The sequence below is a fragment of the Acomys minous genome, assembly GCF_964271855.1.
Source record: "Acomys minous genome assembly, chromosome: 6".
Taxonomy (NCBI): domain Eukaryota; kingdom Metazoa; phylum Chordata; class Mammalia; order Rodentia; family Muridae; genus Acomys; species Acomys minous.
In genome coordinates, this window is record NC_140487.1 from 126,110,215 (window position 1) to 126,127,536 (window position 17,322).

Genomic DNA, 17,322 nt, shown 5'->3' on the forward strand with positions numbered 1-17,322 from the left:
AAGAAAGAATCTCATTGGCCCCTGTGATAGAAAGCCAGAGGCAGCACTGATGTTCAGCGAGGCCGGATCCCAGAACAGACGATGTCACTGAGACCCCATCTATCCTCCTGCCCCCACCCTGTGCTCTCTCCCCTCCTTTCAGCTCTGTTTTCTGCAGAACTGGCTCCTTGCCAGAAGTTTCTCTGTGCTCTGAGCCAAGACGCTCCAGGATAATCCTTGGGTTAGGAGTCTCAACAGAGCGTGTGTCGCTTTGTTCCGGGAGACTTTTGAGGTGGAGATAGGCACCTGGCTGTGTTATCCACCTTTATGAACATTATGGATGACGGGGGTCTGGGGATGGGGGCAGGGGTGGGGACACGGTCACACACCTACTCTGCGTGTGTGGTGAGGGGTGCAGGGCGGCTGTCCACAGCAAAGTCCTAAGGGAGGGTGTGGGCTCAGGGAGAGCAGTTGGGAGTTATGGTGGCTATGTAAGCTTCCATCATCTTAGCTCTGCCCAGCTTCACTGTCTGTGGGGCCACACTGCACCTCGGTGTGCCCCCCACCTTCTCTGACGGCTGCTAGCTGCTAGGCTTTCCCCCAGCTTGAGAAGTAGAGAACCCAGCAGTCAGCGGCCTGTCGTCAGCAGCCGCTGTGTGGATGTGCTGGGGGAGGGGTTGTCTGTAATGAACAGGTGTACTGGGGCTGGACCAACAGCAGGGTGAGCCGGCCGGGGGTGTTTTTCTCTGGGACACATGAGCAGGGAGAGCCGTTGTGCACACTCTGAGGTCTTTGCTGAAAGGTTCGCTGTGTCCACAGAGAGGCATCTGTTTTGGTTTCTGCTGGCATCAGGAATAGCTTTGGAGTACAGTGTCGGGCTGGCATGACTGTGGTTGGGACCTGATTTTGTTTGGCTTATTTAATTTGGATTTATGGCTGCACTCATGTCGTGTTAATACAATCTCCACTCTACTCTAGGCTTAAAAATCATTGCCTCCCAAGACCCCAGTATAAAGAAACTTTAAATATCCACTAGTGTCTAACTTACGAGGAGAACTTTGCAGACCTCAGTGTCACACCAGCTTACACAGCTCCTCTGGAAATCTTAATGATGTGTGGCCGTCACTTTAAGTGAGGTATTTGGGCCTTCCCTTATGCATCATCGTTTTTATTTTTCCTATAAAGTTGATAGAGAGGCAGAGATCTGTTCATCACCGGCAGCGGGAGAGCAAGCATATCACCACTAGAGGGCGCTCAGGTCACATTTTCGATTAAACTTGGAATTTCCTTGACCCATATATTTTGCTTTTGAGTGTTCTGGTGGCGACAGCATTTTGGATTGTTTGCTCAGTAGATCTGAAAACAGTCCTGCAGCAGGGGTCATCGCTAACGTGCACTGCCGTGCTTCCCAGGGTCCATGTGTGGTTAGATCCCGCCTGCTGCCACTGTACCGGGTAGCCCCTACAGCTATGTATTGGGGGTGCCTGCCACACAATTGGGGGGAGAGGTTTTTGGCTGCCTTAGACACAGCAGCAGAATCTCCATTGCATGTGCTGAAAAAGTCTGGGCAGAGGACCGTGGAGAGCGTGGCCTCTGTCGGTAAACTGAGCTGAGCTGACCTTCGGGGCTCTGGATGGATCACCTGGCTTTTCCATTCCATGAGGGCTGTAGTCTGAGTCCACACAGGTGGAGGCCCACGCCTGCCCTGTCACCAGGCTCTTCCTTTATCTCTTAGTTTCCCATTTTCCATCCCAGTGATCAAAGCCTCAGGAAGGATGGCTTACTCTCAGATAGCGAGGAATAAAGGCTGTTTGGATGGGTTTGCCTTGTGAATCCCGGCACCCGGACGGAGCCCATTAGTAGCAATTCATCCTTTATCCCCACAGTCTGGTGTCATGGAGCCACTTTGCTACTTTTCTTTAGGTCTAACTACCATCTCATTAGGGCCCAGGCCTTTCGCTCCTCTCCCTCTCTGTGATGGGCCACACTGTCACCAGCCCTCTCTGCCTCCACCCTTCTCCAGCTGCTGCCTGTTGCTAGGCAACTGCCTCCCGTCTCTCTCCTTTCCTGCTCCACCCTCAGGGCTTTTGCTCCCCTGTCTTGTGGTTGGCTGCAGGTGACCACGGGCTGGGCATTCAGCAAGCCCAGTGCTTTCCTCTACCCACATCCCTCCACCCCCATCCCACACGCCTGCTGCTCCCTCAGTAAGGGAGCTGGGGCTCGGAGACAGAGTGCCCTGGGCTGCCTTGTGTGCAGCGCCCACCTCTCCCCACCAAGGCCATCAGCAGGAAGATGCCATGGTAACCCATCCATCCTTCCAGAAAGAACACGCCCAGCCTCCACAGGTTCTGTTGTACTGGGCGTCCCCAGGGCCAGCAGCCCCGAGACAGTGGTGGACGTGGCTGTCCTGTCCTCTGCCAGCTACTTCCTTGTCTTGGTATCTTTCTATGGCCCTTGCTTAAGTACAAGCACATGACAAATTGGGACACAAGCATCAGAGGTATTGGAGAGTAAAGATGAGAAAGACACTGCCCATCCTGCCTGTTCACTGTCACATGGCATGAGAGGTAGGTGGCTCAAGGGGACAAATGGCCATTCAGTGGCTGCTGAGGTGATGCGGTGGGGGCACCCCCCGCTCTCCTGAGCCCCTATACATCAACAATGTGACAGTGGAAGTGAGAGGGTTGTGGGGAGGGCACTGCCTCATGCCTCAATCCCGTCTTTTGGTGGGGTGCTGTGAGTGAGCAGAAAAGCTCAGTGCGCACTCGCCCTTTGGGACACCAGCCAGCTGTGTGGGTGGACATGGGTACCAACCAGCTGTGCCGGTGGACCTGGGTACCAGCCAGCTGTATGGGTGGACATGGGTACCAGCCAGCTGTGCTGGTGGACCTGGGTACCAGCCAGCTGTATGGGTGGACCTGGGTACCAGCCAGCTGTGCCAGTGGACACGGGTAGAGCACGGTGCCCACCATGTGTGGTTAGGCTAAAACACGCTGACATCTGCCCTGGGCTGGAAGGAAGCTGCCCAGCACATCCCAGGCAAGTGTCCCCTTCTGACCACACTGCAGCCCTTCTCCCTAACGTGCACAGGAGGCCTTGGGTCTTTGAGTGACCCAGAGAGACCTGTGACAGCTTAGATCGGGGTCAGAGCATAGGCCCCCACCTGGCTTAGTCAGGTGGAGGACATTTGGGTTTCTTGAGGCTGAACTGACACACTTGGGGCGGACAATAGAGACTTCGTGATGGCAGTTCTTGGCATGTGGAGACTGGCAGGGAGTAAGAAAGTGTCAGGAACAGATAGACGGTGTTCGGGCAGGACAGGGTCCTGCGGAGGTCAGGGAACTGTTTTCCTTGTCCCTGGCAATTGGCCAGCGGCCTCTGCTGGTGTCTGGGGGACCCACTGGCTCTATTCTCTGTATTCCGTCAGCTTGTGTGCAGCTGAGCTGCACTGGCCACATGTTCCCAGGATCCTCCGCGTCCGCATGCTTGCCCGCTCCTCATAGTGGCCAGGCCTCTTCTCAAGCCCAGCAGCCCAGGCACGGCCAGACACTATCTCAGTCCAGGGATGGAGCTCAGGCTCCAAGGGCACACTCTTCAGAGAAGCGGTGGCGTGTCAGCAGCTGCTCGTGGAGCCTGTGCAGGCTCAGCTGACCGCTGCCATTGGTGCAGCCCAAGGGCCTTCTAGCTGCTGCAGGGCTACCCACTGTGGGGTTCTGACAAGAAGCACCTAGCTAGAACTAAAGGCCACGTGGGAACTGAAGCTAGCAGATGGGGGCAGTGGTAGGGCCAGAGCCTTGCGGTCCACTCTGCCCAGGGAGCCAGGGAGCTTGCTGCAGGCCAGCCAGCCACACGTGTTTGGTCACCCGGTCTTCTCACTGTAAGGCCACCTTGCTGCCTTTGCCCTGTTCAGCACACCAGCATCCCTGCTTGCCCGAGGCCTCCTTGCTGTAGGTGGTCGGTCATTGTATGGGTTTAGGGACAGTGTGTGCCCTTGGGCAGTCTGCAGGCAAGTGTGGCACATAGGTGTGCTGCCTGGGGTCCTGCCCAGTTGTGTGCTGTTGCGGAAGTGGGTCTTCTCATTAGACGCAGCCTTCCTGCGGAACCCCAAGGAGGGGCGAAGCAAAGATTGGAAAATAAGCCTCTGCGGGTCTGGATGCATTTCTTCCAAGCCTGTATTTCTCTGGGGTGTGGGTTGGGCCCTCACAGCCTGGGCTCACAGCAGGTGTCGTAAGAGGGCTGCCAGAGCCTTTTAAAGGCTGTTTTAACTCTCTCAGAAGGTAAAATTGCATGGTAAGTCACAATATAAAGAATTACATGAAGAAACATACCATACAATACCCAAATTTGAGCCTGTGGGGGAGAAGTGGTAATGGGCTCCGATAGTGTCGCCTCCAGCCACCGAGCTTTCCCTCACCTGGAGGATGCACAGGCCCGAGCCTAAGTGCTGGCGTTCTCTCAGCTAAGGATAATGGAGCCATCTCCTGCAATTTTTCCTCTTTACTAAAATCAGCCTGCAGAGTTTTCCAAGTCCCCATTTAGGGTGGAACAAAGTAGAGCTTTCCTGTTTGATCTTTAGGCTGTTGGAAGAGGACGGAGCTACAGAAGATGGTCTGGGGACTGGGGCCAGGCACCCTGTGATGGCCAGCTGGCTGGCAGCACCCACATTTGCCCCACCAGAGAGCTGAGACCGTCCTAGGGTAAACAGTCAGCTGGGCTTGTCTTCTGGCTCCCCTAAAGCAACACAGCTGGGTCCTTACACCACAGGCTCCTCGGATGCCAGTGTCCGGGTCTCTGGGAACCCTGTTGGTCAACATTTTAGGAGAGAGTTGGTGGGTGAGTGGACACTTACCAGGTGGCAGCTGGGCCATGCGCAGTACCGGACAGGCTGGACAGTTAGGTCACCTGAGGCAGAAGTCATTTTTGGCTGGCACCCACAACTCCCTGTCATCTTGTCCCCATCAGTGAGCCCTCACAAGGCCCAGGACAAGCTGCCTAGGGAACCTTCTGGAAAGCATCCAGGAGAAGCTAGGTGGTGTGTGGTCCGAAAGCCACTGCCGTGTGGGCTGAAGCACGTGTTGTTCTGCGTGTTCCCTCCTCAGTAGTGAGTGTGCTGGCCTTGTTTTTGTTTTGTTGCTACCCAGAGTGCAGCAGGAGGCTGTTGGGCATTCTCCACAGGTTGTACAGAGGCAGGGACACCAGGCTGTCAGCTGTGGGGGCCCCAGGGGACCTTGGCACATATGAGAGATGTATTCATGGCAGTTGGGGGCCATATGGAAACAGGGCAGTGGCGGGGGGCCCAGGGGAGGGAGAGAGAGGTATGTGAGTGACTAGTGTCTCTTGTTGGCCCCATGAGTGTTGGCTACTGAACGCCCTGGGGAGAGGGCACAATTTTTCCAGAAATTGAAGGCCACTCAGGGATAAGGTCCCCTGGAATTTGGCAATGTCCCACAACTGGGGACTGTCGTGATCCAGGCAAGGGCTGGACCTGAAGCTGGAGATGGGAGCTCTGATCTTAATACTACAGTCGCGCCACTCCACAGGGAAATGCCACTCTGGCCATACCCTAGTCTCTGGGGGCAGGCAGAGGTGGCCCTCCCTGTATGATGGTCTGGGGCCTCATCAAGGCAGCCCCCAGTATTGATAGCAGGTTGTGACCTTGGAGGTGAAGGCCACTGGTGGCTTGTGTGACATGGCTATAAGATGGAACATGGCTGTGGTGATCCCCACAAAGCAACCGCAGCCTCACTTCTGGCTTGATCACTGCTGTAGGGCAGTGAGCGCAGGCAGCCCCACTAGAGGAGAGTGTCAGTCTGCAGAGGGCTCCTTGGGCCACTGGACACTGTGTTGGCCTCTCAAGGGCCACGGCTCTTCTCAGCCCCTTGATTGGGGAACTCAATAGAGGGCTGACCTTGACTTCTGCCTACACTTCCCAAAGGGGCACCTGCACCATGAATGAGGAGGGCCTGGCGCACGGGCTGTGCTCTGTAGGTGGGACCTGGACCATGAGACAAGCCACAGCCTTGGAACCATTGTGCCAGGGATCCCTCAGAGCTGGGCACCCCAAGACAGTGGTGTGAATGGCAGAAAGCGTGCAGTAGTGGAGTTGTGTGTCAGAGCTCAAGGACCCAGGAACCCGAGGGTCTAGGGAACCATGGTCCTGCCTCACTTGGCCCACACTTAGCAAGGCTGTTTGCTGCAGAGGGAAGGGAGTGGCAGAGTAGGTCTGAGGAGGCTGCGGCCACGCCTCTAGTCCCTTTGGACACGGAAGAACTGTGCTGGCCACAGTTCACGCACACAGCTAGTTACGGATGAGGTAGAGAAACAGTGGGCCTGATTGGACTGGAATCCTGGGCTCTGGGCCCTCAGAGGCTCATGGCCCCTTGTGCTCCCCCACCCCAGGCACGCCAGCACCAGTGCAGGATCTTGCTGCGATCCAGGACTCTCCTGTGGGACCAGGGGTAAGTCCAGGCTCAGGGGGTCTCTTACATATGCTAGAAAAAGGGCTCAGGGTGTTTGGGGCCTAAGAAATGACTCTGTGCATGCTGGGGCTGGGGGTGTCTTTGGTGCCCCCTGCTCTTTTCTGCGGCTTTCTTCAGTTAGCTGGCTTCCAGGTCCAGCAGCCAATCTGGTGGCTTACTGATCCTGGACCTTGCCACCACATTCCCTCCGTGGTGACGCTTGTTGAGCCAATGCCACTGACTGCCTGAGACAAGGGAACCTGGCCTTCACCTCTCCCAGACTGACACAGACACCAGGCAGCAGCAGGCCCATGGGCCAAGCTCTTGGTGCTGGCAGATTCTGGACCACAGCTGACAGAGGCAGGACATCTGGACAGCCATCTGCCTACCAGCCAGCATTCATCTCCACAGTCTAGAACTTTCTAGTTCTTCCTGGCTATGTCATTGGCAGCTGGGCCGGCTGGAGGCTCTTGTGTCCCTGGCCCTGGGGTGGCGTTGGCTTCATGACATTCAGCATCATCTTGCCTTCTAGAGAAGCCAGATCCAAGGTGCAGGCTGAGGACCACCTGCCAGCCTAGTAGTCTGAAGGGGGCCGAGTGGACCCTAAAGACCTTTCCCATGGCCCCAGGACTCTGCCCAGTGCTCACTGCTCCTGTCCTCCTCCCACTGAGTTCTCCTCTGGGCTAGCTGTCCTTGCTGGAACCACCACCCCTCAGAAGTGCACCCTGGAAGTACAGTCCAGCTGCGACACACATGCTCTAGTGCAGCTTGGAGCCGCACCCATTCTACCCCACCCCACCCCACCCACCTCTCCCCCACCTACTCATCCCTACCTACCCCACCCTTCCTGACCTCAACCCACTCTGTTCCACCCCTCCCCCACCCTCCCCTCCCCATCCCACTCGTGCCTTCTGGTATCAGCAGTCATTTTCCACTTGTGAACATAAACATTTATAGTTGGCTTAGCCCAGCCATTGAGGCTGTTTTTACAGTGATGAGGAGACTGAGGCACAGATCGTGGTCTGAGGAGGTGAGGGTGGGAATTCTGTCCCTAGGCCCCTGATGGGCAGCTGGTGTGGTCACTGCCTTGGTGGGGAGACTCAGTGGACAGGGAGCTGGACAGGGCCTTGGAGGCGTCCAGTGCAAGGATAGGAGCGAAGGATAGGAGGTGCGCTAGCGTCTGCCCTGCAGCAGGACGCCCTCTCCTCTCCACCCACCTGTGATGTTTGGGAGGCCACAGCGCCAGGCCTCCTTATAATAATGAGTGGAGGGAATCTGGATGCCTCTGGGTTTGACAGCATCCGCTGACATCACTGCCCGCCGGGACTCCTCTCCCGTGGGGTCTGTGCAAGCACCCTCGTGTGTCTGTGAGCTGGTGGCCTCGTGAATTGGGCTGGCATTTCACCCAAGAACTCTTGCCTTGCAGCTGTCGCTTTCCCAGCTGGCAGCCTCCCCACAGTCTCTGGCTCCACGGAGCTCTTCCACGCCCCCTCCTCAACCCCTGGACAGTCTCAAGTCCCTGGAGGGACCCCAGATCCAGGCAGTAAGTTGACCCCACCCTGTCCCGCTTCCCTCTCCCACACAGGCTGATCAACCCCTGACGGGAAGGAAATCTGATGCTTGCTTGGTACTTGGGGTTCTGTGTGATGTGGGCTGGGAGCTGAGGCCTTGCACATCAGGTGTCTCGGCAGTACTGCTGTGCCCAGTGCTTTCCTCCTCATTGCTTTGTAACTCACACATGAGGCTGCAGCATAAAATTCAGAATGACCAGCTTACCTTGAATTACAGGTGAAAACAAAGAGTTTTTGTAGTTTGGCCCAAGTACTGCATGGGGCAGATGTGCTGACAGATGTTGAGGCAGAAGCATCCTCAGGGCCCATCATTGGCGGCTTTTTGCAGCCTCACTGGGACCCCTGGTTTTGCTCAGCAGGAGTCTGTATTAGAGAGCAGCGTCTCCCACCTGGAAGCGGACCTGAGCCAGCCGGCCTCTGTCCTGGGAGCGCCTGCCATCATCGAGCATCTGCAGGAACTTCCCTTCACTCCTCTGCACGCCCCCATTGTCGTGGGAGCCCAGACCAGGAGGTGAGTGAGGCTTGGGCCCTTTGCCTTTGATGGGCATGCTCTCATGGCACCGGCAGCCGGGCTGAAGGGCTTCTCCATTTCAGCTCCAGAAGCCAGCTCTCCAGAGCTGCCATGGCGCTCCTGCAGTCTTCCGGCTTCCCTGAGATTCTCGATGCCAGCCGGCACCCGGTGGCAGTCGTCAGTCCTGCAGATCCTGTGAGGTTCAGCCCTCAGAAGGAGGAATCAGATGGTCTTCGAGGGAACGAGATAGTGTTGCAGTTTCTTGCCTTCAGCAGGTAGCGTCTCTCTCTGGGTGCCGATGCACCGTGCTCCCTGGCTTCCTCGTGCTGAAGGCCCGATGCTCGCAGGCTCTGTGTTCCGCTCTCACCAGCTGGAGCAGGGCCATCTGTTCTCTAAGTTAATTGACACATGTACTTGTGTGTGTTTATGGGGTGGTTGGGGATCTGATGTTATGTGGTGTGTAACAACAAGATCAGCCATCGGCTATCTTCGTCTTAAACACTGGTGGTTGTCTCATGCTGACCTCAGACCTGCCATCTATTTTTACATTATTCTGGCTGGACCTTCCTTTATAAATGCCAGAAGCCCTGCTTTGTGAAGTCTTCTCGGCTAATTAAAACCTGCCCCATGTGTGCCCAGCTCTCAAATGCCAGTGTTGCTGCGGCAGCACCTCCAGGGGCAGGAGGTCATGGCACCTGAAACGGTCGCCGTCCTGTCCCTGGGCCCATCACACCCTGGGAGCTCCTCTGTAGATGTCTGATTGGTGCCCTGTTGTTGTGTTCAGAGCGGCCCAGGACTGTCCAGGAGCACCGTGGCCACAGACTGTGTATTTCACCTTCCAGTTTTACCGTTTCCCACCCGAGACCACACCACGGCTGCAGCTGGTCAAGCTGGACGGGGCGGACAAGACCAGTTCCAGCCCCCTGTCCCACATCCTCGTCCCCATCAATAAAGATGGCTCCTTTGATGCTGGTAAGTGGTGAGTGCAGAAGTGCTTCTGCTAAGCTGCGGAACTGTTGGTTCATAATTTCTTTTTATTTGTGTGTGTGTCTCTGTGGTGTGTGTGTGTATGTGTGTGTCTGTATATGTGTGTGGGGTGTGGGGGGGTGTTTGTGTGTCTGTATGTGTGTGTATGTAATTGTGTGTGGTGTGTATGTGTGTGTGTGGTGTGTATGTGTGCATATGTGGTGTATGTATATATGCAGTGTGTGTGTGGGTGTGTTTGTGGTATGTGTGGTGTGTATGTGTGTCTGTCTGTGTGTGTATGGGGTGTGGGGGGTATATATGTGTGGGTGTGTCTCTCTGTGTGGTGTGTGTATGTGTGTGTGTGGTGTGTTTGTGGTGTGTGTAAGTATGTGTGTGGTGTATTTGTGGTGTGTGTAAGTGTGTGTGTGATGTGTTTGTGGTGTGTGTGTGTGTGTGTGTGTCTGCTATTCATGTGAGAGCACCAGGTAGGCTACAAGATGTCCTCCGGGTTGCGTCACAGTGGCTGCGAGCCGTCTGCGTGGGCTGGAATCACCCTTCCTTGTAAAAGCGGGAGGCGCTCTTACCTGCAGAGCCACCTCTTCAGTCCCATAAGTGTTGTTCTTAGGAGAGGTGCGTTGTGTGCTATTTGCCACATGTGCGGAGCTTGAGAGAGCGGAGTGGTGGGTGTGCATACAAGACCCAGCTCCATGGCTGGCCGGCTGGCTCTGCCCAGGGCCTCCGGGGCCTCTGGTGATGTCAGCCTCATTTTACAAGTGTTCCTTTACACAGTGCCCCTTAGACTCAATAGTATAATCCTGTGTAAGAGTTAAAAATGGTTTCCCGGTACCATCAGCCATCTTGCCAATATTACAGTTGCTACAGATATTCGTAGTTTAAAACTTAATTTTCTCAGAAATCAGGTCTCAGGCTGTGAGGTGGCTCAGTGGGTAATGGTGCTTTCTGCCACGCCCGATGACTTGGGTTCATCCCCAGGACCCACACGGTCGAAGGAGAGAGCCAACTCCTCCAAGTTGTTCTCTGACCTCTGCGTGTGTACCATGGCATGTGTGCGTGTGTGCACATGTGGGCACTCATACACACGCAAATGCAACACACACAAAAAAGCATGCATGTACACAGACACACATGTACACACATGCATACACACAAACACACACAGACACATAGAAAATATACACACACTCATGCATACATACAGACACACAGACACACAGACACACACACACACACACACACTAATTGTAATTAAAGACAGAAACAGAGATGACGTAGCCCTGTTTTGCTGCATGGAGCCTGTCCTGGCTCTGCAGTGAGACCAGTCTCTTTCCTCAGTGTGAGCCATGTTGTCCAGCGCGTCTGCAGCAGCCTGGATGTGTTTTCTGTCTCATGGCAGTGTCTCTGTTCCCTCCTTGCCTGGGCACTGGGGGTGAGGTCTCGGGTGTTCACGAGAGCTTGTGTGGCTGCGGTGTGTGACACCTCCTTTGCAGCACTGGGCAGGGGCTCTTACGATGGCACTGTGGCCACAGACTGTGCCCACTGCCTATGGGCGAGTGTTTCTCTGGAGAGCACATAAGAGCCCCTGTCTGCACTGGATGCCTCTGCTTGACAGGCAAATGCTCCCATGATCTGTGTGTCTCACCAGCTGTGAGGAGACATGGTTCACGTGGGACACTGGGAAAACACTGGGTAGTCAGTGGCTCACTGCTCCTGGTGTCATTGTCAACTAACAGATTTAAACCTCACAAGGCAAAACATACCTGGTAACATTGTCCCACCTTAGCTCAGTGACACAGCTCATGAGACCATGCTGGGGTCTGAGCTTCTGCTTGTCCCTTGAAGTGGACAGTGATGAGGAAACGACACTCAGATTCCAACACCAGGCAAAGCAACTTCACTGCATTGATGTCAGAACTCAGAGACAGGCAGCCGGTGTGGCTCAGGGGTGCGGGAGGGTGGAAGGCTGTGGTGTGTGTATGGGGTAGTGTGCAAGGGAAATGATTTGAGTCTGAGAGGCACTCACACACACGGCCCAAGTGGGGAAGGAAATATTGCCAGGCTCAAGGAAAAGGGCAAGCCCTCTGGCACAGGTGAGTCCCACACCCCTGTTGGGCAGAGCCGAGGTGGGAAGTGAAGGCTGGAAAGAGGCCCCCATAGAACTTGTAGCGAATGCAGAGGCTGCAACTTCTGTTAACTTTGTATACTAACCTAAAAATTACTAAATCAAATTGTATACCATTCTCTGGCACAAATCCACTAGGTCAGAAGCCTTCAACTAATTCCTCCTCCCCAAACTCTGAGCTGATTAAAAAAATTAAAACAGACACCTAGTGATGAGTCACTGAGCAAATCAAAGTAGAAGTGGCTGATTATCTTAAACAGGACAATAAGTGCTGTCACACGAGGAGACTTACCAAGATGGGAGCAAACTGTGCTTTCAGGCTGATGTTGATGGGAAAGAAGGCTATCCTTCAAGGGACCGCAGCCTGGGGTGGGGACAGGCACCTTGGGGTGGGGCCATGTGGCATGGGGGCATGTGGTGTGGGGGCAGGCGGCGTGGGGTGGGGCAGGTGGCGTGGGGTGGGGGCAGGCAGCAGACAGGCCTAGGCCCAACCTGAGCAAAAGGGATGTAGCAGGAGGGTGAACATAAAGGCTGGAGGGCTCATCCAGGTGGTTGCCTTGGGGATTCCAGGCACAAGAGGCAAAGCTCACTGTTTCTCTCCAAGGTCAATTAATGGAGACAGATGGTACAGATGAAAACATCTCTTCTCTTTATGTTTATTTATAACAAAACAGTGTGGGAATGTGCACCCTGATAGCCAGTGTGCACCCCAACAGCCAGCTATACCTCTGGCTCTTACCCTTGAGGTGCTTAGACACAGTCGGATACAGCTGTAACAGCGCCCCGTCACCCTGTGGACAAGTGCAGCCTTTCTGCTTGCCTGAGCCCTTTTGGACACTAGCCTCTGCTCTTCCTGCAGCAGGCCTGGATGGAGGAGAATGGGACAGCGCTGTCCCTCTCCCTCCCCCTGCTGCCCCTGTCCTGAGGAACAAGAGCACAGAAGCCAGGAAAGTTGCTCCACACAGAGGCTCAAGGCCAGGGGAGGATGGCATTGGGCAACGTTGGTTTCTCAGCTCTGGCCTTAACTCATAAGTTCACAGCCAGCCTGGGCTGTATGTGTGTCAAGCCCTGTGAGGAGGCAACTGGCTGCTGAGATGGCCATATCCAGTAAAGTCGCCTTTTAGAATTGACAGAGGGATAAAGACATCTCAGAACGAAATGATGACATTTCACAGACCAAAGGAACCCATGGCCGCAAAGCCAGCACTGCACGGGATACTTAAATAGAATACATAGAGGAAGAAAGACAGCCTCAACCAAGTCAGCGCAGGAAAGAGCAAATTTCACGCGAGGCAGTGATGTATAAAAGAGAGCTAAGGAAGAGTCCACGACTCCTGAGAGAGTAAACCATAATGCTTTGGTGTGAACACAGAAGAAAGAACTAACAGTAGGAGCAGCCAGTAGATGACAGAGGAACAGACAGCAGGTGACAGAGGAACAGCCAGCAGGTGACAGAGGAACAGCCAGCAGATGACAGAGGAACAGCCAGCAGGTGACAGAGGAACAACCAGCAGATGACAGAGGAACAACCAGCAGATGACAGAGGAACAGCCAGCAGGTGACGGAGGAACAGATAGCAGGTAACAGAGGAACAGCCAGCAGATGACAGAGGAACAGCCAGCAGGTGACAGAGGAACAACCAGCAGATGACAAAGGAACAGCCAGCAGATGACAGAGGAACAGCCAGCAGATGACAAAGGAACAGCCAGCAGATGACAGAGGAACAGCCAGCAGGTGACAGAGGAACAACCAGCAGATGACAAAGGAACAGCCAGCAGGTGACAGAGGAACAACCAGCAGATGACAAAGGAACAGCCAGCAGGTGACAGAGGAACAGCCAGCAGATGACAAAGGAACAGCCAGCAGGTGACAGAGGAACAACCAGCAGATGACAAAGGAACAGCCAGTAGATGACAGAGGAACAGATAGCAGGTGACAGAGGAACAGCCAGCAGGTGACAGAGGAACAGCCAGCAGGTGACAGAGGAACAGCCAGCAGATGACAGAGGAACAGCCAGCAGATGACAGAGGAACAGCCAGCAGGTGATGGAGGAACAGTGAGCAGGTGACGGAGGAACAGCCAGCAGGTGACAGAGGAAACAGCCAGCAGGTGACGGAGGAACAGCCAGCAGGTGACAGAGGAAACAGCCAGCAGGTGACAGAGGAACAGCGAGCAGGCGACGGTGGAACAGCCAGCAGGTAACGGAGGAAACAGCCAGCAGGTGACGGAGAAACAGCCAGCAGGTGATGGAGGAACAGCCAGCAGGTGACGGAAGAACAGCCAGCAGGTGATGGAGGAACAGCCAGCAGGTGACGGAGAAACAGCCAGCAGGTGACGGAGGAACAGCTAGCAGGTGACGGAGGAACAGCCAGTGGGTGACAGAGGAAGAGCCAGCAGGTGACAGAGGAAGAGCCAGCAGGTGACAGAGGAAGAGCCAGCAGATGACAGAGGAACAGCCAGCAGGTGACAGGAGTCAGCTGACTGAGCTTGAGGAAGAAGAACAAATTCGGGCACACCACAGTACCAGGTGCCAAAACATACAACAAAGCTATGGTAATGGGGGAGAGCGTGTGTGTACCGCCCCAGAAAGCACACAGGCAGGAGAACCCCACTCAACTGCAGTCAGCGTATTAAATCTCTGATTAAAAGATGCTGATAGCATGCAGCGTTTCACAGAGGTGAAAAAACAGACGTTGGCAGGAAACGGCTCAGCAGACAGGTCATCCGGACTGAAGATTAACAAACTCCAGGGTTAAACGATGCCACAGATATTTATGGACTAAGTGCACAGTTTCATCTGCATGAAATAACTGAAATAAAGAGAGAAAAGAAAATCAGTGTGTGTATGTGCACCACATGCATGCAGTGCCTGTGGAGGCCAGAAGAGGGCGTCGGATGCCCTGGAACTGGAGCCACAGGCTGTTGTGAGCTGCCACTGGGAACCAAACCTGGGTCCTCTGCAAGAGCAGCCTGCGCTCCTGTCCTCTGAGCCACCTCTCCAGCCCCTCCTTTCGGTATTTTTTTGATCATTAGTTTCCCAATTTTCTTGGCTCACTTAATTTATTTTTCTTAGATCGTCTGGTTTTGTAAATCTACGGTATGTAGAGCTATGGCTTTTTTCTTTGATGGTTGTGTTTGTCTCATTCGCTCTGGTGAGCCGTGCTTTCATTGTTTCCCTAGAACCCTTTCTCCTCCTCTTCCTTCTTCCTCCTCCTTTGTCCTCCTCCATCTTCTGAAGGGATGTCATGTAGCCAGGCTAGCCTTGAACTCGCTGTGTAGCCCAGGATGGCTTTGAACTCCTGTCCTCCAGTTTCCGCCTCCTCCATGCTGGGATGACAGGCATGTGCCACCAAGTCAGGCTTTCTAGAAAACCTTTGTGTTCCCTTTCGCGTAGTTACTTAGGATGAAGTTGTGAACTGGTTTTGATTAAAGTTTTATGAATGACTTGTAGTTTATGGCCCTGTACTCAGGAAGCTGGGGTTGTATTAACTCTGCTTATGGGGCCTGTTCAGCTTTTCTTTGTGGCTTAATGTAGTCATGTTTTCCTGATGTGCCCACGTTCTCTTCCTGGGAGCACTGCTTGGTGTTTCTCCGCAGATGCCTGTGGGGTAGGTAGACCCCGGTGTACTGGGTCCTCCCTTTCTTGTGGGCTGTTAGATCTGCCCTTGAGTAGAGAGTGGGTGTGTGCCATTGCTGCTCCCTTCGCTCCCTGGGTGCCTCTGCCTCTCTGCCAAGGTGCTCACAGCTGCTGCAGCTCATTCTGAGCTTCGGATACCATGTAGACGGGACGTGTCGCTTGCTGGAGCTGGGAACACCTGTCCAGGGCGGGAGACATTCGGATCATAAAGGGATGGCGGGGTTGACGGAGAGGGAAATGTGTCCTCTGTGGCTGGGACTGTCGTTATGTTTATTTTTATAGATCTGGGTTTGTTTCTCTCCTAACCTGGGTATCACACAAATAACTGAGAGTCTTTTGTATTTGTTTGTAAGGCTTTACAACACAATCTTGAGCAGTTTAAGTCTGTTCTTCACTGTCTATGTCATCCTGACTCCATCTTTGCCAAAACCGCCAAGTTATTTGCCGTTCAGTTCTTTCTTTGCTCCAGTTGAATCTTCATCTCTGCAGCTGGATCCCCTGCTGAAGCCCCCACTTCCTCCTCCACTGGCGGGCAGGAAGTCCCGCCCTATTCTCTCCCCTGCTCAGCGATTGGCTGCAAGCTGCTTTATTGACATACAAGGGAACAGTTGGGGAGCAGTGTTTACACTCATTGAGACAGAGGATTCACAGAACCAGGACTGGAGCCAGACGCGGCGGGGGGGGGGGGGGGGGGGGGCGTATAGAAGTCAGCATTTGACTTACACAATAGTCCTATGCCTACGGACTGTGGGGGGCTGGGTGAGGAGGCCACAAGGAGCTAGGCAGGATGGGCGTGGAGCAGTGAGTGGTGACAGCTGTGAGCTTGGGGAGGAAATGGACCCTGTTGGTGTGGCTGGTGGCATCACAGCTTCCGAGCCATCAGGGACGACACAGGACCCTCAGGGAAAGTCCTTCTGTAGCTGCACAGTGGCAAGGCCTTGACTGGTCAGGAATGCAGTGGGCTGGGCCTGCAGTGTGAAGATGTGGCCAGCTTGGTATGAATGGCCAGCAGGTGCCACAGCAGCCGGCCCTGGGCCTGATGCTCCAGCTCTGTGCTCAGTGGAAAATCCTCTACCTTAGCACCACACGGGCATGGGCACTGTGTGTCCTATTTCCTCATGTTCCTCGTGTGAGAACTGGCGTCTGGCAGGGCACAGCGAGTGTTCGCTGGGAGACTGACTTGGTGGTAGCATCGAAGGGGCCTGGCAGCTGGGTGAATGTTATGGTGATGGAGCCAGGGAGCCAGCTGGGTGAGTGGGAAGGAGCTGACACAGGGGTCCAGCCTAGGACATGCTGGGCTCAGGGTGTCCCAGGGAGGTGGGTGGTCATGTGTGCAGGGGAAGATAGGATGGGGTGAGCTCTGCAGGCATTGCACAGAGTCTCACTGGGGTGCACTGAGGGCTGGCACCGCTCCGAAGCCTTGATCTGACTCTGTGTGGTAAGCACAGGCTTTGGTCTTCACTGGGCTGCTCCAGAGCCCACGTGTCTCTGAGAGGCATGAGGAGCCAGCCAGGTCCTCACCTGTGTGCAGCTCCTAAGGTGAGGACCAGCCGACAGGGCCAGGCGAGGGTTGGTGGTGGCTTTGTCTGGTCTCCTGAGAGATGCCACACGGGGCATATCTTCTGTGTGATGGTTTTTCACTTAGCTCCTCATAGGTCATCTTCCTGGTTCCGCCCTGGCTTTTCCAGCCCTTGAGATGGCCTAAGCCAGGCCTCACCACATTTGCCTGGGGTCCGCCCCAGACCACCCATTTTCTATTCCCCCTGTTCCTCAGGGCTGGAGCCCAGTGTCACAGGCTGTGCCTGTCTCACATCACACGCTCTTCCTGCATGAAAAGGTGCCATCTGTCTTGAGGTCAGACAGTATGCTGGTCTGTGCATCCCATGCAGCTGAGGTATTAGAGAGCATGTCACGAAGGGAGGAGAGACACCCCACCCCCACCCCACCTCCGTCGGCACTGTTGACGGAAGGGGAAAATGCTGCTTTGAGTATGTCTTGGCATTGCTGCTCCACGCGCCTTAAATAATGATGATCTCAGTGTCAGTTTTGTCAATTGAGAA

The 17,322-nt window shown here is 54.6% G+C and overlaps 2 protein-coding genes across 4 annotated transcripts in view; one reads left to right on the forward strand and one right to left on the reverse strand.

The window, feature by feature from the left end:
* Window positions 1-17,322, forward strand: part of NPHP4 (nephrocystin 4) — an 89,138-nt gene that overhangs the window by 54,242 nt on the left and 17,574 nt on the right. For 2 of the 3 annotated variants that reach the window (XM_084786858.1, XM_084786860.1), the window contains 5 exons: window positions 6,379-6,437; window positions 7,864-7,980; window positions 8,365-8,519; window positions 8,603-8,794; window positions 9,304-9,491. In XM_084786858.1, coding sequence (XP_084642984.1) covers window positions 6,379-6,437; window positions 7,864-7,980; window positions 8,365-8,519; window positions 8,603-8,794; window positions 9,304-9,491 — 711 coding nt within the window. The remainder of the gene's footprint in view (window positions 1-6,378; window positions 6,438-7,863; window positions 7,981-8,364; window positions 8,520-8,602; window positions 8,795-9,303; window positions 9,492-17,322) is intronic. The other variant, XM_084786859.1, reaches the window with a different exon arrangement.
* Window positions 12,164-15,403, reverse strand: LOC311599088 (uncharacterized protein; the record flags this gene model as incomplete). Its single annotated transcript, XM_084784744.1, has 3 exons — window positions 12,164-14,111; window positions 14,318-14,354; window positions 15,369-15,403. 3 exons carry the CDS (start codon window positions 15,401-15,403, stop codon window positions 12,939-12,941), a joined length of 1,245 nt encoding a protein of 414 aa, XP_084640870.1. The 3' UTR covers window positions 12,164-12,938.